Source organism: Prunus mume, linkage group LG6 (genome assembly GCF_029339155.1).
Source record: "Prunus mume cultivar Tortuosa linkage group LG6, ASM2933915v1, whole genome shotgun sequence".
NCBI classification, from domain to species: domain Eukaryota; kingdom Viridiplantae; phylum Streptophyta; class Magnoliopsida; order Rosales; family Rosaceae; genus Prunus; species Prunus mume.
This window is the reverse complement of record NC_142703.1, coordinates 5,948,720-5,971,726: the sequence shown is the minus strand read 5'-3', so window position 1 is coordinate 5,971,726 and position 23,007 is coordinate 5,948,720. Positions and strand designations below refer to the sequence as shown.

At 37.1% G+C, this 23,007-nt stretch overlaps 2 protein-coding genes across 2 annotated transcripts; one reads left to right on the top strand and one right to left on the bottom strand.

The window, feature by feature from the left end:
• Nucleotides 1-313: 313 nt before the first annotated feature.
• On the bottom strand, nucleotides 314-2,999 carry LOC103341854 (serine decarboxylase-like). Its single transcript, XM_008245410.3, has 5 exons — nucleotides 2,563-2,999; nucleotides 2,240-2,471; nucleotides 1,939-2,132; nucleotides 1,690-1,826; nucleotides 314-1,078 (listed from the first exon to the last, which is right to left on the bottom strand). Exons 1-5 carry the CDS (start codon nucleotides 2,873-2,875, stop codon nucleotides 512-514), a joined length of 1,443 nt encoding a protein of 480 aa, XP_008243632.2. The 5' UTR covers nucleotides 2,876-2,999; the 3' UTR covers nucleotides 314-511.
• A 16,486-nt stretch (nucleotides 3,000-19,485) lies between these two features.
• LOC103341926 (germin-like protein subfamily 1 member 13) lies at nucleotides 19,486-20,573 on the top strand. Its single transcript, XM_016796622.2, has 2 exons — nucleotides 19,486-19,693; nucleotides 19,898-20,573. The coding sequence occupies exons 1-2, from the start codon at nucleotides 19,567-19,569 to the stop codon at nucleotides 20,449-20,451; spliced, it is 681 nt and encodes a 226-aa protein (XP_016652108.2). The 5' UTR covers nucleotides 19,486-19,566; the 3' UTR covers nucleotides 20,452-20,573.
• Nucleotides 20,574-23,007: the final 2,434 nt, after the last annotated feature.

Here is a 23,007-nt window from a genome sequence, read left to right as displayed (position 1 = left end):
AGGCAGAATGATGAATTTTAGAGTCTCTAGGAATCATCAAGAGAATTCCATTTTTGGTATACATCAAGAAAATTTTAGAGTGAAAATAAACTGCGCCCTCTTGCTGGCAGTGTTACAGACAACCTTTAAATAAAACAAAAGAAAAATAGCAATAGAGATACAACCTCATATTAGATTTAAAGGCTATTAGCTATTTAGGTTATAGTTGAGTAGGATGCTAAAATTAATCTGAGATATGGCAAAGGTATTTGGAAATTATGTTCCAGTTTATTGGTCTGTTTTCAGAGCAGTGTCTTAAGGCCTTACAGCACAGTTGTATGACAAAACAAAAACTTGCATCTGATGCATCAAGTAATAGTTGAACCACCATAAAAGCAGTCCACTGATACAGGAATTTTCACAAGCGTTCATAATAACCAAGGGAGAAAACCATTTGAAACAAAACTAGAACCTACAAAAAGCTGCAGGATAAAACAACTACCACACAAAAAGCTCAGTGCGAAAAAATTAATCACTGGTGCTGCCCACAAGCACAATTCTCAGTTCCTACATCAGCTGCAATACAGGGAGGCTGAACTTTCTCATCTTTGTACCAAGTTGAGCGTTTTTCAACTAGTTCATTTAAGAAATCATCCAATTTATCGATGTTGACGCTTGGCATCACCACAACATGGGCAATATTTCCTTGACAAGCCAACTGCCACCTGCGAACAAACTCCTCGTCCTTAGGCCGCTCAAACACAACCGTGCTACTTAGCTCATTCAGCATGGCACTGATCCCAGCATCACGAAGGCGGTCCTTCAAGTAGTGAGCATTTCTAAGACATTTCTGGACTTCTTTTTGGAACCCTTTGTAACCTTTTTTGTTGAGGGTGTACCATAGGAAGATAGGAGCATGGCCATTCCGGCTTCCCATGATTGTGGCATCCCTTGACGCAAGGTACTCTACATTCCTTGAAAGGGCATTAATGTGCTCCAGCCTTGTTATCTGAACACCACAAGGCATTGGACACCCTACAAACTTGTGACCAGAAACGCTGACGCTTCCAATGGGCTTCTTGAAAGTAACTTTTGGTGCCTGGTTACCACCAAATATAGTCAGAAAAAGGGAAAAAAAAAGATATCCTTCACACAAAATACATGTGCAGATTATAATGAAGAAGCAACACCAAATAATAACACAGCTATTTCTGACTAGCTTTTACATATATAAGCTCACTCTAATCCCATTCTTATACCAACAAAGTTGGAACCAAACTTCTCCAAGGTTATTCATCTACGAGTAAATTAATATTGTCAATCAAAGATAGTAGTCTATGCTCATTTACTATACCATCCAATCACAGATATCAGTATCATTCATTTAGCCCAACTTTGAAGGAAATATTATAAACTATTTTTGTCAAGATGAAATATTAGTGCCAAATCCACCCTCTCATCCAGAAAGGCTGAAAGCAGAACAATCCAATGAGCAGGCTTTTGTGTAGGGTTAAATATTAGCAACAAAAAACATCCACGACAAAATTGCAGTGGGAAAAATCTTCATACGAATTACAAGAAATTTTGGAACCAAAGGAGTTAATTTTTTTTTATTGTTTTGGTCTGAACCAAAGGAGTTAAACGGGCATAAGGTATAAGAGACAGATTCCTATCCACAACAACTACAAGAGTTGAAATGAGATGACATACACGTTTGACAAAAGGCATCATGAGTCCAAATAATGCTCCATCGCAGTGAATGTAGAACCGGTCTTGCTTGAATCCACATTCTTCAAGGGTTTGTATGACAAGATCCAGGTCATCAACAGCTCCTTTGACAGTTGTTCCTGCAGTTCAAGCAATTCAGTATATCAATCAACCAAACAAAATCACATAGGTGCGTATAATATATGGATGAATTCAGTTTGTATCAATGTGTCTCTTAACTCTTACACATACCTATATTAACATTGATGATGGCTGGTTTATCCTTGTTAAGAACAAGCTTAGCTCTGAAATCCTTGCAATCAATCTCACCAGAGATCAGACAATCAACCTTCACACATTCCATTCTATACATTCTCGCTGCTTTAAATATCGAATAGTGCGACTCTCGAGAAGCATACAGAATCCCATCTGGAAATACTTCTCTCCTGCAAGAACGCAAATGAATTATACATCAAATCGAATTGTTTCAGTTTACTGTGCTAAAGAATCAAGAATAGATTCACACGAATAATTAATCAAACACTTGACGTACCCAACTAAAACTCCATGAAGATTTCCTTCCGTACCACAATTGGTAATGTATCCCCAATAGTCACTCTTCTCAATCTCCCACAACCGAGCGAACCAATCTAGAACACCCACTTCGAACTGTCTCGAATGGACTCCATAGTTGCTTTCGATAAACGGATCTCCCAAATTGTTGATGGAGAAATGCTGCAACTGCGTTAAAGCACCATAATCGAAGTCCAAATTGTAAGGATAACCTGCATTCCAAGCAAAACCCACAATTTAGATTCAAGATTCTTGCTTGGATTTCAAAGCACTGCAATAAAAAATCACATAAATGAAAAGTACCCAAATGGTGCTTGGTCCTTTCGACGAGGGTCTTGCGGTAGCGAGCAAGAACGCTAGCCATGTAGGCGTCTTTATCGCCGGTGAACTCGTCGTTGGCTTCGGGTTCCGTCACGGCCAGGCACGTGGTATGCACGTTCCTGCCAAGCACCATCGGTTTCTCTAGGCTGCTTTTGAGATCTTCGGCAAACTTTCCGATAAGATCGCAGTTAACGTCGCTGGTTACGACCGTAGGCAGAGGCTCTGCAACCACAGCCGTCGGATCGAAATCCTCCAATAGCAAGTCCATCGCCACGGCCTCATTCTTGCGATCCATGAAACTTGTAAAGTTGAAAGTTGAAACCCAAAAAACACAGAAATTAAAATGTAATCGAAAGTAGGAGAGTTTAATCTGCAGAAGGAGAAAAGAGAGAGTTGTCTTGTGAGGAGAAAGAAGAGGGTGAAGCCTTGGTTTTATTTATACTCTCATTTCTTTTGACCCAAAAAAAAATCTCATTTATTTTGACCAAAAACAAAAACAAATATCATTTCTTATTTCTAATTGGATCTGTGAGTCCGTGAGAATGCTAATCTGTCATGAAAAATTAATATCGTCGATTAATTTTTTTCCTTTTTTGTGGTAATTAAATTTTAAATTTTATTTTTTGTGATATCAGCAGATTTGGCGACGCATGTAATAATCAGTCAAAACTCTATAAGCACGTTTGGTTTGTTTAATTAATTTTGAGTAGTAACTAGAATGCAAACATTGATATGCGCGTGGAAAATGTTGGACGTTACATCTGATATGCATGGGCTGTGGCATATTGATGCGTGTGGCATATCACATGAATGGTAGGTAAAGGAGAATATCGGGTGAATAGTAACTGCTCTTAACTAAGGATGGCAACGAATCGGTTTGGAACTAAACAAGACAATACCATCAACATTCCCGTTCTTGATCCCTATCTTCGATAAAAAAGAAATTCGAGGAATCCCCGTCTCCATCCCCATCGAGGGGCTACCTCCCAAACCAGTCCCTGAATCCCTGATTTTTTTTATTTAAAATATATTTATCCTATATAATAACACTTCAATTTTATCTTAAATTTTACCTAAACCAACTTAATTACACTAAATTTAGGTAATATTAAAATTTTCATTTTATAACATCACATCACTCAAGTACATAAGTTGGACAAATGATTTAAAGTAGGTTGTATTAGCCAGAATTTCATGTGTGTGGGGGCCTCTCACAAAATATAAACAATAAAAAATTTGCACTCACAAGACATATCAAAACATCAAAAATCATATTATGTATTCATTACAATCATCATTGTTTTTGACGAGTTTTCATATTTTGAAATCATTGCATAACAATCTCGTCATCTATACTATTGAAAATGTCTCTCTCAATATATGCAACGAAGCAATCATTTATACATAAATTGAAGATCTATTAAAATCAATAAAAAGAAAAAAAATCAAAATTTTATGAACTAAAAATAAATAAAGAAAGAAAAAAATAAAAAAGAGAACTTGCTAAAAAAACTTTAATTGAATAAATTAACCTAATTAAAACTTGATAGTTTAATATGGAGTTTGAGAGAAAAACTCACAGGCAGTGCATTGAGAAAGTCTGCTTTGTTGCTTGTGTATCTCCAAGAAAGGAGAAAAATGGGTTAGGATTTTATCAATTTTTTTAGAAGAGTAAATATATAATAATAAGAGCCATAAACCTTTGGAAAAAGGAAAGGAAAGTGGCTTACGCTTGGTGGAAAGGAAAACGGGATTTGGCTGCTGGCCCGCGTGATAAAATAAACATATTAATTAATATAGATTATTCAATAACAGCAATACATATTACATTTTAAAAGAAAGAAAAAAAGTTGAGTGGGGGCCAGTGACTGCACTGGTCCCTACGTGCCTCCGCCCCTGATTATAAACATTTATTTCGTATATGATTGACTTAAATTATTTAATATTAGTATCGGATGAATCACACACTTACATGTATATTAATGAGTTCCAACTTAAAATCTTTTCCAACGTTAACTTAGGGAGCTGATTTCCCCACTTTCTTTTTCTTCATTTAAACTCCTTTTTATTTTTTAATACTTTTTAATTAATTTTATTCTTTTTTGTTCTCTCTTTTTCCTATTCTACCCTTATCCGACATTAATTTCTTTTTCCTTTTTTACTTTTATATTATATATATATATATATTTTTACCTTCAATTTTCAAAATCAAAATAAAAAAGAGAAAATAAAATATATAAAAAAAAACCCAACCCCTCCTGTGTTGTGCCCAACCAGTACCCTCCACTTGCCACCGTCCCCACCCAACCCCAGCCACCACCTCCTTTCTTTCTCCATTTGTTTTTCAATTTTTTAATTGATTTTGATTAGTTAACACAGTGGGGGTTTGGATGGGGAGATTAATATTGGGGTCATGCTTGGGAGACCAACTTTAGATACCAACTTATGTACTAACTCTCTAATAGAGGTGGAGCCCACCAATACAATGGGTCTCACGCTCTATTAGAGAGTTGGTACACAAGATCTAAAGATTGGTCACAAACCCACCAAACCAAATCATACCCAAGTCCCAACCATTCTTGAGCCACCCAACTTCCTCTACACACCCAACATCAGTTTCACCGCAGCCCCCACCCCAGTTTAACCGCAACATCCTTCCAACCACCATCAAAGCCACCCCCATCCAATCCATCACCCCATCACCCCAAACCCACCCAATAATTAACGAAAATGCATGGGAGACCAACTTTAGATATCAATTTGTGTACCAACTCTCTAATAGAGCGTGAGACCCATTGTATTGGTGGGCTTCACCTCTATTAGAGAGTTGGTATCTAAAGTTGGTCTCCCTAGCATGACCCTTTTTGAAATGATTCTTTTGATTACTTGGTATGGTTTTATGATTTTATTTCTTGGAAGTTGATTTTCTTAGTTTGATTTGATCTGTTGGGTGAAGAAACAAAAGAAGGCAGGGAGTTGGGATGGTGTCAGCTAAGGTTTAGGTGTTTAATATATTATGTTTTAAATATTTAATCTTATTATTTAATTTTTAAATAATCTTTTGAGTGGAGATGGTTGGCCTTGTCGGAATCCAAACAAAGTGAGACATATATTTGTGAAAAAAATGAGTAGAGTGAGACAAAATGAGTTTCAGGGGCCAAAGTGACTCAAATACACTTCCCCATATCAAAAAATAGGCCAAAAAAATATTGAAAAATGAGGGCAAGTGAAAAAAAAGAAAAAAAAAAAGAAATGATATAAAAGTGAAGTAAAAAGAAATTAATGTAGGGTAAGGGTAGAATAGAAAAGAGAAAGAACAAAAAAGAACCAAATTGATTAAATGATATTAAAAAACAAAAGGGAGTGTAAGTGAAGAAAAAAGGAGTGGGAAAATCAGCTCCCTTAACACTTACAGTATACTTTGATATTAAATAATTAATATCTTCCATTATTACATGCACATGCACATCCTTTTCGGATACTCACTGTAATTACCTAATGTAATAAGGATATAGTTGATAAATTTGCACTTTGCAATGGACAAAGAGCTCCTTTTCTTTTTTATAGCGGATGATATTTGGTCATTCTGCTTACTGCAAGACATCAAAATCATGACTTTGAGATCGGAAGCCATTTTTCTTTGGAAAGAGAAGGATGGTCATTTTTCACTAATATCACAGGTTATCCATAATACTACTTTCGTTTTTGAAACAAGTAGAATTTCATTAACATAGGGGCAAGCACGAGATCTCTTGCATAGGGGAATTTGTACCCCCATTCTCTGTTATTGTTGAGAGAATGGGGTACAAATTCCATCTTACTTTTTGTGCCGTTAAGACTCTGCACCACTCTCGAATCCGATTCAAAGTCTCCATTTGCATTCTTGATAACCAATGGTTCAGATTTTGCCGGCTTCTTTCGATGGCTAAAACTGGTTAAGAAGGGGTGGCGTCAAAGACACAGGAAAAAGAAAAAGCTTGCAAATTTCCTACGATCCATCCATGCATGCAAAAAAGTTCCTCGTGCGAATAAATTGGAAAGATTCCATCCGACAAAACCCAAAAAACATGTTTGCTTCAACAAGATAGACTTCACACATTCAAAAAACAAAGTGTAAATTACATGGTTGTCGAAATGTGGAGCAGATGGTGGTTGTATTGTGGAAAAGACAGTGGTGGCTGTTTTTTATTTTTTATTTTTAAATTTTATTTATTTATTTAAATTTTTAATTCTTATAAAAAAGAAATATACTTTTCCTTAATTAAGGCTCTTATAAATTTTTATTTTCTTTTTATTGTTAATTTTCCTTTAATTATTTTAAAAGATTAAGAATATTTTATTATGTTTTTCCAAAAAGTATTTTACTATGTTTTTAGTTTATGTAAAGGTGGGTTCTACTTTGCTTTAACATCCACTCAAATTGGTGAGTAAATATCTCATGTGTACAAAATTACTTAAACATTCATGTAACGTCATCAATTTTGATAGATTTTTGGATGTAGCTAACAACAAGGGGCAACATCAAATATCAAATTTTGATCAATGGTCACAGTGGGTCACTTTAACTTATAGCCAGAATGAAATTCGACAATGGATTCAGAAGGTACTACTATAAATAAGCTTAATTTTTATTGGAAAAAACGAATCTTTATGAAATTTTTACTAAAGATTGACAAGTAAATTTCTTAACACTTGGTACATCAAGTACTTTTTTTGTATATAATTCATACTATCACGTAGTATTACAAATTCTCATGTTATAATATTGTGGATGACTAATTAACATGTTACGATCAAAATATAATTTCAAAAATTAAATACATTTGTATAATATGAGTAGATTTATTAACACGGCAGAAAAAAAAGGGAAATAGCCTCAAATGCCACCCATTTGATAATTTTAACTAAAAATACCACCTCTTCCCAATTTTTTCACAACTATCACCTATAAATATAAAATTATTGTCCACTTATTGCTGATTTTTCACAAGTTCAGAAATTTTGGTCTCTCTTAGCTCACTCAGCTCTCTCTCTCTCTCTCTCTCTCTCTGCACACTCTCTCTCTCTCTGGTATATGTCTATCGCAGCTCTCTGTGTCTCTCTCTCTTGGCTCTCTCTCCGTAGCACAACTCTCTGTCTCTGTCTTTGCTCTCTCTCTTGTCCGCTCCACTGAGATCTTCGCCGCCGCCTACCACATATCCACGAAAGGCCCGGCTTTCACATCAGCTTCTTCTCACTTGGACTCACCGACCCAAAGAAGCCAACTCGCCTAATAGCTCACGGCGTTGCAGAGGTTGCTCACTGTAGCGCCAGCAGGATGAAGAAGGCATTGGGTCTCAAATATCCGGTTTGGGCTCCAAGAAGAGTCTTAGGTCCGGTGGGTCTCGGTCGGGACCGGAAAGCCCAAGCGGGTTATGACGGTGGGTGAGCTGATGAGGATCCAAATAGGGATTGATGCTATGGACTCTAGAGTCGAGAGCTCGCTTGGGATTTCTGCTGCTCAGGTGAGCTCAATTTCTGTGTCTTCTTATTTGTGTTCTTGGTTGATCTGGTTTGATGGGTTTGATTTTGTTTGGTGGGTAATGCTTGATTTTTATCCTAGTGATAATTGTGATGATGGGATGGATATGAAGCTTAATTTTGCTACTGGTTTGGCCAATTTTGGATTTTGGTTTTTCTTACTTTAAAACAAAAATTGTTTCTTCACTAAGTGTAGTTCAATCTGATAAAACTGACAATGCAAAATATTTCGTGAATGTTTAATTTCATAATGGGTAATTTCAAACTTTTGTGAATAGTCGTCTGCATTGGAATTGTAATTAATCAAGCCTTGTGTTTGATGTACTCATTACAGGTAGGAAGCTTTTTTGTTTATTTTAAATTTCGGGTATCCATCCCATTTATGAACTTTTGCCGTAAGTAATTAGGTTAATGAATCTAAACTTCATGCCTTTGAATATTCATCCCGTAAAATCTATGTACTTTTGTTGCAGTGAGTTCTGCAGCATGGTAAGGAAGATTTTTATCTATACAATAGAGGAAGTCAAGAGATTGTCACCCAAGATAAACTTACACTTAATGAAGAGGTCAAACCAGGAAAGCCAGATTCTGAAGCAGCAGTCAACATCGAAGACCAATCATCCATTGTGGGACCTGCATACTGATCTGCCCCCTTGTCTCTAGCTATATAATGAAAAATTTGAAAAAAAATTGAAAAATGGAACTTGATTGTCACATGAGATTCTGTCTGCTAGGATGATGCTATCTATGACAAAGTACACATGCTGGAAGAATTGGTTGAGTTTCCCTGCTTGCTGAAATGGAGGGTGGCAGTGGCCTGTAATGCACATGCAATTTGGAGAGTCACTACTCATGACAAGGTTTGGGTTAGTATTGTTAGGGTTCGGTGGCTATACATGGAAAATAAATAGCCATCGAACCCTAACAATACTATCCCACGAAGCAAAAATTATTTCTTTCATAAAACTTGAAAATTCAATTGTTATTACATAGTCAACCAATCTTTGCTCTATTACATACATACTTCCTACCTATAATTATAAATAATGGAGAGCTCACAAATTCTACTAATTTGATCTTAAATTCATCAATTTGTTCTTCGGTGTATGAGTTAGCTCTCCCTTCTTGCACATTTTCCAAGCTGTCCTATTCTCCTCCCGTGTAGCAATATCAGCAACAATAGGTTTTCTACAGATTTGAAATCATAACTGCAGATGATTCTCAATTAACAAAGAGGAAAACAATTTTCTTTTACAACTTTGGTTCTGAATTATATAACAAAATGCAAAGACCTTTGCTTATGAAAAGGAGCAAAAATTTGTCAACCAATTCATAGTAAAAACGAAGAAACTAGTGAACCTAACCAGAGAAATGCTAACCTGCAAAACAAACTCTAATACTTTAACCACAACATTAATATTTGAGATTTTCTTCTCATGGATTATGATTAGAGGATTGTCCAATTCCTATAAGCACATACACAAGTTTGAAGATAATCAGCATCAAGCAAAAAGGGACTTAAGGTGCTGCTAACTTTAACAAGCAGCCCTCTAACAGTTTCAAGACATAGTTATCACTGAGTCAAACTAAAACTTACACATTTCTGATTGTTCTGGTTGGTGATGAAATAAGGGGATATGTAGCCCCTGTCTAGCTTCATTCCCTCAACAACCTCCAACTCATTGTCCAATATTTTCCCATCCTGCAGAAATTAACATAGTGTGAAGCTTATATGTTTTGGGTATCATTTGGGAATAAAAAACTAAAATAAAATTACTTGCCCTCCAATATATTTCTGTAAAAATTTCATAAGACCCATACATACCTTACTTTAAAACAACAATAAAAAGAAGCTGATATCATCCAGATTTCAGCCCTTGCAATACGGTAACTACACTAATATGTGTTAGAGTTTGTATAGGAAAATACACTTGCATTTAGTCCCACATTGGAAGAGAGTAGTTTTCTTCCATAGTTTATAAGCACCAACACATTAGAATTACTAAATAGAGTATGGGCCTAGTGGAGGCAAACTTGAGCCTCAACATGGTTTGAGCTTGGATGGGCCTTGGGCTCTGTTGATTTAATTAATAATTTATCATAGTAATTAATTGTCAAAAGATGGGCCTTGGGCCTCTTGGGCTCTGTTGATTTAATTAATAATTTATTTTTATTAATTGAAAATTAAGTTTTTTCAGATAAAACCAAAATCTGAAATTCGAATTAATTAAAACAGTTAACATAACTGTTGGATGAAGAGGTGTCAGACCTCTATATAATGACAATACGATCAAACCAGATAAATACCTTTGAATTGCATCATCATTCTCACATTTTACACTTCCTGAGAGAATTCATACCACTGTTCGCCAGAAATCAAAGCCACTGTGCTTAGGCTTAGATTTAAGATAGTTTAATCCTGGTGGACAGACTCCTATCGAACTACAAGCACAAGGGTAGAGGAGAAATACTGTCTAAAGGACACTGCAAATCTGCAGGACTCTATCTACAATTCAAGTTAGTATTCTACAATCTATATCATTGTTGTATTGATTCAATTATATCTATATAAAATATATTCGTTGGTTTTCATTATTCTGTTATTTTGGTTTTATACTGATTGTTCTACAACAATATGCCTATGACAAATTTGCTGACTAGAAACAGACATAGGCAAATAAAGTCACATACCCATCAGCACAGCCACTGTCCAGGTTATGATGAGATACAAGCCAATAGATGACCACCACCAAATTGCTCTTCAATATGTTGGTCAAGGGTGCAAATCTGTTGACACTTCTTCAACTTTCTTACTACAGGGTTGTTCTTCTTCACTTCCTCAGCGACGGCAACAGCAACATCACCTTCTTATCAAACAAATAACACAAAATGCCATCAAAGACAGTAAAGTTCATTGCGCATGTGTGTCCAAAAGTAAAGTTCATTACCAGAAAAGCTCCTTTATTTCATTTTGCAGGCATCGTATTCTTGTTGATCAAGAAAATCGAGGACTTGAGTCGCTCCAGTGGTACTACCACCGACTCAATTCGCCCAAACAAGCAAGCACTATGAGATCCTCTTGGCAAAACTAGACAACCAATAACCATAACACCCAAACCTTGTCATGAGTAGTGACTCTCCAGATTGCATGTGCATTACAGGCCACTGCCACCCTCCATTTCAGCAAGCAGGAAAACTCAACCAATTCTTCCAGCATGTGTACTTTGTCATAGATAGCATCATCCTAGCAAATAGAATCTCATGTGAAAATCAAGTTCCATTTTCCAATTTTTTTTCCAATTTTTCATTATATAGCTAGAGACAAGGGGGCAGATCAGTATGTAGGTCCCACAATGGATGATTGGTCTTCGATGTTGACTGCTGCTTCAGAATCTGGCTTTCCTGGTTTGACCTCTTCATTGAGTGTAAGTTTATCTTGGGTGACAACCTCTTGACTTCCTCTATTGTATAGATAAAAATCTTCCTTACCATGCCGCAGAACTCACTGCAACAAAAGTACATAGATTTTACGGGATGAATATTCAAAGGCATGAAGTTTAGATTCATTAACCTAATTACTTATGGCAGAAGTTCATAAATGGGATGGATACCCGAAATTTAAAATAAACAAAAAAGCTTCCTACCTGTAATGAGTACATCAAACACAAGGCTTGATTAATTACAATTCCAATGCAGACGACCATTCACAAAAGTTTGAAATTACCCATTATGAAATTAAACATTCACGAAATATTTTGCATTGTCAGTTTTATCAGATTGAACTACACTTAGTGAAGAAACAATTTTTGTTTTAAAGTAAGAAAAACCAAAATCCAAAATTGGCCAAACCAATAGCAAAATTAAGCTCCATATCCATCCCATCATCACAATTATCACTATGATAAAAATCAAGCATTACCCACCAAACAAAATCAAACCCATCAAACCAGATCAACCAAGATCACAAATAAGAAGGCACAGAAATTGAGCTCACCTGAGCAGCAGAAATCCCAAGCAGAGCTCTCCTGACTCTAGAGTCCATAGCGCTAGAAATCCCCATTTGGATCCTCATCAGCTCACCCACCATCATAACCCGCTTGGGCTTTCCAGGTCCCGACCCAGACCCACCGGACCCAAGACTCTTCTTGGAGCCCGAACTCGGCGATTTGAGACCCAATGCCTTCTTCATCCTACTGGCAGCTATAGAAGTGAGCGACCTCTGCAACGCCGGCGAGCTATTGGGAGAGTTGGCGTCTGGCCTGGTGAGTCCAAGTGAGAAGAAGCGGCCGATGTGAAAGCCGTGGCCTTTCCGGTGGATGTGTGGTAGGCGGCGACGAAGATCTCAGTGGAGCAGACAAGAGAGAGAGAGAGCAAAGACAGAGACAGAGAGTTGTGCTACAGAGAGAGAGAGAGAGAGAGAGAGAGAGAGAGCCAAGAGAGACACAGAGAGCTGAGTGATCTAAGAGAGACCAAAATTTCTGAACTTGTGAAAAATCAGCAATAAGTGGACAATAATTTTATATTTATAGGTAATAGTTGTGAAAAAATTAGAAAAGGGTGGTATTTTTAATTACAATTATCAAATAGATGGCATTTGAGGCTATTTTCCAAAAAAATACTCTAAAAATAGTTTTTCTTTCTTCTTTTGTGTTTTGCTAGATCAAGTATGTACGAAATTGTCTTTAGTGATGGGTAGGTGTGCCAACTCAGTTGATTGGAAAACGACGCCGTGGTAGTATCAGTGATAGGATGGGGCCCATTGTTGGAAAATGAATATTCAACAAAGATAGAACCACGTGGCACCGACTTGAATCTATCTCTCGTCGTTTAGTGGAGGATATTTTTTTGGGTTATGTGGCTGGCTACTCTTGAGAATATGAAGAGATTTGATTTGCTCCCCACGTGATTTGCTAAGGCTTGGTCGATTCAATCCGGAAACGAATCAGTGATGGTCACGTGGGCATTGGGCATTGGTCCATTCAACAAAAAGGATTAGAAACCAAACAAAGCCCAAAGAGAGCTGGAGTCCAAAACAGGCCCAAAACAAAACCATAGCCCCAATAGCAGTCAGTGCAGCAAATAGGAAAACATATTACGACCAGAACAAATCGAGGTGGTACGAAATGAATGGGCAAAGGTTATGACTCAGAACCCAGGAGTGATCACCATTGCAAATGCAGTTTCTGGTTCGGATAGAAGTTGCTCATTTGGCTTCCAAACTCCAACAACATATTATTATAGTGTAATATTTGCTCTCTCTCTTAATCTCATACTCGTAGCTTGGACATTTCACGTGAATGATAAATCGATCACACACATTCAACAAAGATGTTATTGTAATTGTTGTTGTAATTCCCTAGTAATATTTATTTACGTTTTCTCGCTTCCGTTGAGTCTCCATAAACTCTGTTACCTATTGTTTTCCTGCATATTTTCTTGCAATGAAACAGTTGGATAACTAACATTGGGATTTTGGCACAATGTTTTTATTAGTGTGATGTTGCGTCATAATTGGAAAAAAAACAGTGAGGGCTCAATTTTTTTGTGTGTGTGTGCATGTCTTGGAATGGGAATCGTTAAGTAAATTTGGTACTCTAGGTCTATTCTTGAGAGAGAAATAGCTGAGCTGTCCAGGAACCTTTTAAAGTCTAAATGATTAATCATGACTTGGTACGTACTCTAATTCAAGTTTGAGTAGTTATAATTTTGTAGGTATCTTGAATGGTTTGAATACCAAGTTTTGACGTATTTGAACAAAAATAATGTGACATGTTGTGAAGCTTAAAAGGTCTTTGGTAAAGCAGTGGTGTTGAGTTCGTATATAGTCTCATTCTAATGAATAATAAAAGGAGGCAAAAAATTTCAAAAATAAAAAGAAGTGGTACAAAAGATAGACGACTCTCTAATATGCTACGTTGATATTTAATTTACATTAGGTGTGTGCATGGTCTGGTTTAATCTGGTTTCCTTTTTGCATTAGAACTAAAATTAGAACTTACACACCGTTTGGTTTGATTCAGTTTTTATAGAAAGTGTCTAGAAAATTCGAGTCAAACCGAACTTATGCGTTTAGGATTTGGCTCGGTTTTTGATTTGGAAAGATAAAAATATAATGATGTGAAGAAGAAAGAAATAGGACTTATAGAAAAAAATAGGAAGAAGAGAAAAATATGTATATAAAGGATCAAATAAAAGAGAGAAAGAGGTAGAAGAAGTAAAGAGGAAATGAAATATAAAGAAATAGGTGGAAATGAGAGAAAGATAGAAGTGAAACTAGAACAAATATGAGTAGTTATACATGCACTCGAAATCGCCATATTTAAATTTCCCATTCCCAATATCGTTTGTATTAGAAGAAAAAAAAAAGCGACTGAGTTCATAAATAAAAACTAGATGGGAACTCAGTCAACTGGGTGAACATCTTGTGAAGCTAAGCACCATCTGAATAAAAATGATTCATAACCATCTTATACCATATGAATAAAACTGATTCATAACCATCTTACTTTTTACATTTTCAAGATACCCAAATCTGTTTTAAGGCCTAAAAGAAAACAAACAAAAAATCACCCATAGCTAGGCTAAAGTCACAAATAAGGCCCAAAACTACATCTACTAGCTAACCCCAAAAACGTAGAATTCTCTAGTGAGTGTCATATTGAAATTGGTACTTAGGTGGAAGGGGTAAAAATAAACTCTAATCTAGCATACCACAAATTAGACCAATAAAGTAATCCCACCAAATATATGGCTAGTCATCAACTAGTCATAAATCTAAGAACACACAACAGAAAACATATCCATTCAACAATCAATTCTCAAACCCTGGCAAAATCTAGAAGATAACTAAGTGATAATCTAAGAACTCAGAAAGACCCGTCAATTAGCCATCTTCTATCCTAGCAACAACTAAAGTGATAGATGTGTGAACATTCATTAACATTTCGAAGATAACAAATATAGTATGACTAATTATAAAACCAAGAACATCACACTAGAAATGTTCACCCAGAAACCCACCACTTGGAAAAACTAGGAGTCATCACTCCGACCAGACAATCCACTAAGTGAAGAAGATTCTTACAGAAAAAGTAATCACAAGCTCAAGCAATCCTAGGTCTATTTAGGAAACGAGCACTACCTCCATGTGCAACCTTTGACAGACCTGTCCCGAATTTCCCGAACCCGAGATTTAACCTCGGAGACCCCGGCATCACCCTCATGCCGGGTTCACTCCTTAAATCTATGTCCTCGCTACTGAGAGGATTAGGGCACGAGACTTCCCAAATTTGCAGAGTCTCCCCGTAAATTGAACATTTCCCCAAAATTTTCACCTGCATAAAACACATTTATAACCCAACCGGGATGGTAGAACTACAAGGAAAGTCTAGCGGTCAACCTGGTCAAACTACCCAAACTTGGTCAAACGGGCGGGGGCCCACGACCTCCAAATCATGATCCGACAGTTCCTATAGGTTCTACAAAGTCCAGGACACACGTCCTACAAGTTTGGTCCCGATCGGTACAACCGGAATTCCCAAATTCCTTCTGGGTAAAAAAAATGACCAAAATACCCTTATCCCACAGGTAATTTCTCAATTCCACTTAAATTAATTAAACATTGAATAAATTTGGGGTCGGGGTGTTACATGTACCGTTGCGTAGAGCACGGTGAGATGAGTCCGTAGACACGTAGTGGGCTCGAATCGGAGTTGTAACGAGAGAGATATGGTCAAATGAAGCTCAGTGGCATAATCGTAAATATTTGGAAAATGGATTTTTGGTTAAAAGACGGAAATGCCCCCGTCTCTCTCTCTCTCTCTCTCGCCGCCCTCCCTCTCCCTCCGCTGGTTCGGATAGCAATGGAGGCCGCCACGCTTTTGGCCGGCCGTGCTCGCCCGCCACCAAAGTCGACGGGCACCAAAATGACCGGCCGCCATCCTCTTCCTACCCCAGCCGGTCTCGCCACCGCCAAAACGAGGAGGAAGCGCCGGTTTTGACAGAAACTTCGCCGGCTTCGTTCTCCGTCGTCCGGCCGCCATTTTTGGCAATCAAGGTATGGAAATTCATCCCTTCTGCATGCTCTAGCTGATGGTTGGGTAGGATTTCATAAATTTTGAGGCTAAGTAGCTCGATCTACGAGTTGAAATTCGGCCGGTTTTGCGATCGCGATTCCGGCCACTTCCGGTCAGTTTTTGGGGTATGTCCAAGAACAAAAGTGACTCCAAATTAGGTGTATTACCTAGGGTAGGAGTCTTGGCTCACGATTTGGAGGATTTCCGGCGATGCGATATCGCTTTAGACACCCACGCTGCCGGCGCGTGTGGCGGCGCGTGCACTGTAGCCAAGGGCATTTGTCCCATTGCAATCCTCTCGATGTCACGAGCGCGTAGGTATGCTCGGATCTCATTTTGGATACCGCTAGAGTTCCGAACGGATATCGCATATCGCGTATTTTTCGGGTTCGCTAGGTTTGGACCGTTGGATGGTCCTGAATTTATAATATGTTGATCTAGGTATTACCAGGATCATGTAGGATTCGACGGATCGTAAAATGGAGTCCCGGATACTCCGAAAATGCCAACCCTAGGGTTAGGGTTTTAGCGACCGTCCGATCGTGCGATCGTGAGCGATCTGACCGTCCGATCGGGACCAAACTTGTAGGACGTGTGTCCTGGACTTTGTAGAACCTATAGGAACTGTCGGATCATGATTTGGAGGTCGTGGGCCCCGCGGGCCCGTTTGACCAAGTTTGGGTAGTTTGACCCTGGGTTGACCGCTAGACTTTCCTTGTAGTTCTACCATCCCAGTTGGGTTATAAATGTGTTTTATGCTGGTGGAAATTTTGGGAAATGTTCAATTTACAGGAGACTCTGCAAATTTCGCAGAAGTCTCGTGCCCTAATCCTCTCTCGTAAACGAGGACATAGATTTAAGGAGTGAACCCATGAGGGTGATGCCGGGTCTCCGCAGGTCTCGGCCCTGGGAAATTCGACGGTCCTGTCAAGACAACCGAATTCCCAAATTCCTTCCGGTAAAAAAAATGACCAAAATACCCTTATCCCACGGGTAATTTCTCAATTCCACTTAAATTAATTAAACATTGAATAAATTTGGGGTCGGGGTGTTACAACCTTCTTCTCCAAACTTAGTTGAGCTAGTAACTTGTCCTTCATGGAAATAGCAACTAGTACTTTATCAGCTTCTTCACCCCATGGCATCGCAACTCAGCTCCATATTGTAACCGATGAATGAGCTATTGATTCTGAAATGAAATTGTCAATTTCTTCAAGAAATCATCCTCTTGAAGAGATCAACTAAGAATATGATCTAGTTAGAATGATATGATGTAACCTATAGATTCTAGATGCAGATTTCAACCCACCAAATCAGATTTTGAAAATATCATTTTGGAGAAATTGTAGACCTTGCACAGTGAGAGAAAAGCGAGAAGATGAAGCTCTCAATTTCTCTCTATGCAAAGGTAGCGGCTCCTCAAGGCCCTTCAATATTCAAAGCAGATTTCAAATATATTTTGAAAAATGGAGACTTCCCTCATAGAAGAAGGTGCAGAACAAAACCAAGACTCCGAAAAAAAACTCTCTGTGTAAAATTGACGGCTACAAGCCAAGACTCCCTTTTACCCAAAATAAGTCAACCCTAAATTTCCCTGTTGGTAGCCAATCATTGGCTTCATAATGAGACAAAAAATTCAATATGAAGAAAAATCTACAAGGTGGTAACACGTGAGTCTCACATGAGAATTTAAATGAGCTAGCAGTATGACTAATCATCACGTTGACTCGATATGTCCTAATGTATATGCAATGCATATTTTACCTTTGGGCTTGATTATCATTGAGCTTTGCTTTGTCCATAGCAGCCCACACCATACTAGTCTAACTTAGACGAATTAAACTTGAGCTTGGTGATTTACAGTAGCAAATACAATGTTCTCCAAGGAAGCCAAAAATCCAAAAAGCAAAAGCTATAACCTAACACTTATAATTTGATTCAATAGTTAAGGAATAATGCCTCATCTAAGGACCTTAGATCTGGGCTCAAATCACAAACAAAAGGCCCAAAACTATCACCTACTCACTCCAAAAACACTTGGCTCACAGAAAATCTACCATGAGCGGCCGAGCAAGACCAGTTTCAAACTAGCTCTAGAAGGTGAAAAAGAAGAGGAAGAAAAGTCATGCACTAAACTTTCCAGGTACAGGTGGAAATGACAGGTGCAATTGTCACCATCATTTTCTTTGGTAGAATGAATCCATACAACATAAATATTGAACGTTTCCATTGGTTAAATACACCTAATTTTTTTTAATTATAATTATCTCCTTAACTACTCTTTCTTTCTGGTACAACTCCTAATACGTGGTCTGTGTCATCATGATTATATAAACATATTCTTCCTCACCTCACCTTGTATTAAACAACCCTAATAGACCTTTACAAAAGGCATTTTATTTTATTGAAACACCAAACAATGGGCTGAGTCAAAGATCTTGAAACTTCTATCACAACTGATATTTGTTTATTTTCAATAGTAATAACATATATATAGAAAATTTGCCTTGTTCAATGGTTAATCGGCCTTAGTTGATATATTTATGACCCGTTTGATAACCATTTCAATTTTAGTTTTTAGCTTTTTTTAAATTTTTATTTATTTATGCTAAAGTATAGAAGAACAAGAGGGAGAATAGAATTGAGAATGAGAGTAGAGATGGGATTTAGAGGGAAGATGAAAGGAGAGGATGGGAGGGAGGAGTAACAAAAGTAAAAACAAAATTAAAAAATTGAAATGTATTTGAAATTGTGTTCACTTTCAAGTTTTTGTTTTCACTTTTGTTACTCTTCCCTCACATCATCCCCTCTCATCCTTTCTCTCAATCTCACACTTACTCTCATTCTCACTTTCATTTTCCTCTATACTCTAGCACAAAAAATAAAAACAAAACCCTAAAATTGAAATGGTTATCAAACAGACCCTTAGTGCGTTTATTTTTTGCTAACTTTATTGAGATTTAGTTATTGAACTATGCATGCTTTTAATGGAATTCTAATACGATTCATATCCTTCTCGTTATTTACATTCACCTTGTGTCGAAGAAAGAAAATAAGCCTATGCATACGGAAGAAAAAAAAAAAAGATGCAATCAATGTGAAGTGAAAAATTCAAGCTATATGAATCAGGAGGGCAGAAATTAATATCAAATTTTGGTCAATATATTATATATACCACTAGTCTTGACTTGCTTCTAAATATAATATTTAAGTCTTTACCTGCTTCGATAAGGAAAATTATATCCCAAAAGTAGAAGACTAGTTCATTCTATCCAATCTATAAATAGATCTATATGCCATGAAGGATTTTCATCCCACCCCTCACACCAACTCTCTACATACAAAAAACAGTATCACAAAGTTTTAAGGCAACCTAGCTAAGCCAACTGCGATGAAAGGAGATCATTTTCTCATAAGCATTCTTGCCATTTTGGCATTTGCAATGTTCCTTGCCTCCGCCTATGACCCCAGTCCTCTTCAGGACTTCTGTGTAGCACTTAAGGACATCAAAGATGGTGGTATACATTTATATCCTGCTATATTATATTTTTCCCTACTATTATTTCCACGTGAATTATTTTCGTAGGGCATTAAGAATATATGAAAGACTGTTTTTCTGTACAATATATGGTCCAAATACATATATTGTACATGTCAATGCACTTGCTGTCAACTTACTAATACTAAAATTTTATTACTTTTTTTCTGTTTGGTGCAAACAGTGTTTGTGAATGGGAAATTCTGCAAGGACCCAAAGCTTGCCAATGCAAATGATTTCTTCTTTTCTGGGCTTCAAAATCCAAGAAACACACAAAATCCGGTTGGTTCAAACGTGACAGCCGTGAACGTGGACAACCTAGCAGGATTGAACACTCTCGGCATATCCTTGGCTCGCATAGACTTTGCACCAAATGGCCTAAACCCTCCTCACACTCACCCTCGCGCCACCGAAATCCTTGTGGTCTTGGAAGGAACACTCTATGTTGGTTTCGTCACATCCAACGGTGATGGCAATCGCCTATTCACCAAAGTGTTGAACAAGGGAGATGTGTTTGTGTTCCCAATTGGTCTCATTCATTTTCAACTCAATGTGGGACATGTCAACGCTGTAGCCTTTGCTGGGCTTAGCAGCCAGAATCCAGGAGTGATCACCATAGCCAATGCAGTGTTTGGCTCCAAGCCTCCCATCAATCCTGATGTTCTAACCAAGGCCTTCCAAGTTGACAACAAGGTGGTTGACTATCTCCAGAAACAGTTCTGGTACGACAACAATTAGAAGAAAAAAAAAACGATAATTATATGTGGAAAGCAGAAAAGGCCTTACAAATGGTTGTTTTTCACTACTTACAAAAATTATTATGATATAATATTAATTGAATAAAAATGGTTGTTTATGGATGCCTTATCCTGTGAATTTTGATATAAATGCAATATTATAGTGTGTAGTGATGTGTGCTCTATCTTTTTATCTCGTACTTGGTAGTTTGGACAATTGACTTGAAAAATGACAAATCGATAAAATCTGCCTTCCACAACTTAGCAATACTTAAATTGAGGATCCTTGCCTTTTCAACATTGGTTAGTTGGCCTAGGCTATAGAGAATCAGGTGAAAGCTGAATTTCCAACAACTCTTTAGTCAAATATCAATGGGTGCTCTTGAACTTTACTTGAATCAATCGATAGATACAAATATTTGAACGAAACATCCTATAGCTAGTTAGGGCATGTTTGGTATATTATTTAAGTAGGAAACTTAAAAACTGTGATTTTTCTTAAAAACAAAGAGTTCTCTAATCCATTTTTAAAGATTGAAAAAGTAGTTTGGTATGCAACTTGAAAACTGTTTTTGAATCTTTAAAATTTGAAAACTTGTTTGGTTGAATTCTTGAAAACAATTTTTTTTTTCATAATTTTTTTTTTATAATTAAGATATTTAGATAAACATATTAAAAATATTTTAAACATACTATTTTAACATCCATATTTTAATACCATACATATATGATCCACTAGCTCAATTAGCATACTTACTGAAGAATAAACAACAATAATGAACGAAGAAGTGCACAAGAGAAAGCACCTAAAAATGAGCAAGAAATCTGGAGGTACTATGTGCTTCCAAATATTTACTAGTAAGCAAGAGAAAGAGAGCATATCCACAAGGTTTTCATACATAATCATTGAACCTATTTAAAAGTTTTCACAACTCCAATCCAATCTCCCATTGATTACAAACCACAAGCAGAAAACCAGGACAATTAATCATATATATGTTTCAAGCTCAATTAATCATTCAATTAAAATAAATTTAGACTAATCATTCACTCTCGTTCACTTTAGTAGGCTATTAAGCCACACTCTTCTCCGTGGATCCGACATCTTCAAGAACATCTTCCTCCAATTGAAATTCAACACCACCACACTATTTGGTAAATAAAATTTGGTGAACAAATTTAATGTACTTAATTGTACTCGAGAAAAAAAGTAAGGACGAAGAGAAGACTTTTTGGAAAAGCAGGTCCCATAATTACATCCACCAGCTAATTAACCACAAATGGGAGGATAGTGAGGAGCAGCCAATGATTCTAAAAACGAAGAGTAAGACCAGTTTCAAACGAAGAGCTAGAAGGTGAAAAATGGAAAAGAAGAGAGAAAATCATCATGCATGATGACTTTCTAGGGTGCAGGTGGAGGTGGAGGTGGAAAGTCACCATCAATGTTAATAAGAGATTGAACTCTTTGGTAGTATGAATCCATATGACATTAACTAGTCGTTAACGAATCTAAATTTAGTTGGTAGAATGAATTTTAGTTGATATATTTAGTTTATTGTGGTTCTCTTTTTGCTAACCTAATTGAGATTTAGTTGCTAACCTAATTGAGTTTAGTTACTGACAAACAAGGCTATGCATAATGCATTTAATTCCTTACCAGTAGTGAAGATTTTATCAAAGTAGCTCGAATTTTGCTCCAATCTATTTTAGGCGTGGATTCCTATTCAAGCTAGGTTAAATTCCAACATATAAGCAAGACGAAAAAAAGAGAGGAGGCTCCCTTCCACACAATTTATCTCAACATATTTCAAACTTATTACAATTAATCCCCAAAACAATTTCATACATATTGCAACCCTAACTATGTTCAAGATTGCTAATACAATCAATTCGAGTTGACAACTCCTTAGCTCAAATCGACCGTACTTTTTTATATTTGCTTTTTACTTAATTTTTTTCCCCAGTTTTTTACTACATTGGCTGATATGCGTGGAATTCACACCACCAATCAGAGTGCATCAAACTTAGTTAACTCTTTCTCAGGGTGGACGTGGTCTTGAAGTTGTATTTCTGTATGTCTCTATCGCACTTGGAATGGCCAAGTCGGTGGTGGCCAAGGACGGTCGTTTTTCCAATGTAGGACTCAAGAGAGGCTGATGATGTGGAACCATTCTATTGGGTGATCGGTGACAGATTGACGTGTGTCCTTTTCTTTTATTAGGGAACAACAGATGTATGTGGGATATGACGTAGGAGTGCGATGGGAAAAACATTACAGTCCGTCTTTCCACCAGCTAAATCCTAAAACACCATAGCTCACAGAAAATCCACCATGAGCAGCAGACCAAGACCAGTTTCAAACTAGCTCTAGAAGGTGAAAATGAAGAGGAAGAAAAGTCATGCACTAAACTTTCTGCGGTGCAGGTGGAAATGACAGGAGCAATTGGGGAACTGTTATATTTTATATTTAGGGTAGAATGACTCCATATAACATAAATATTGAACGAGAAATACCAACTAAATTTTTTGAATATAATTATTTCCTTTAACTACTCTT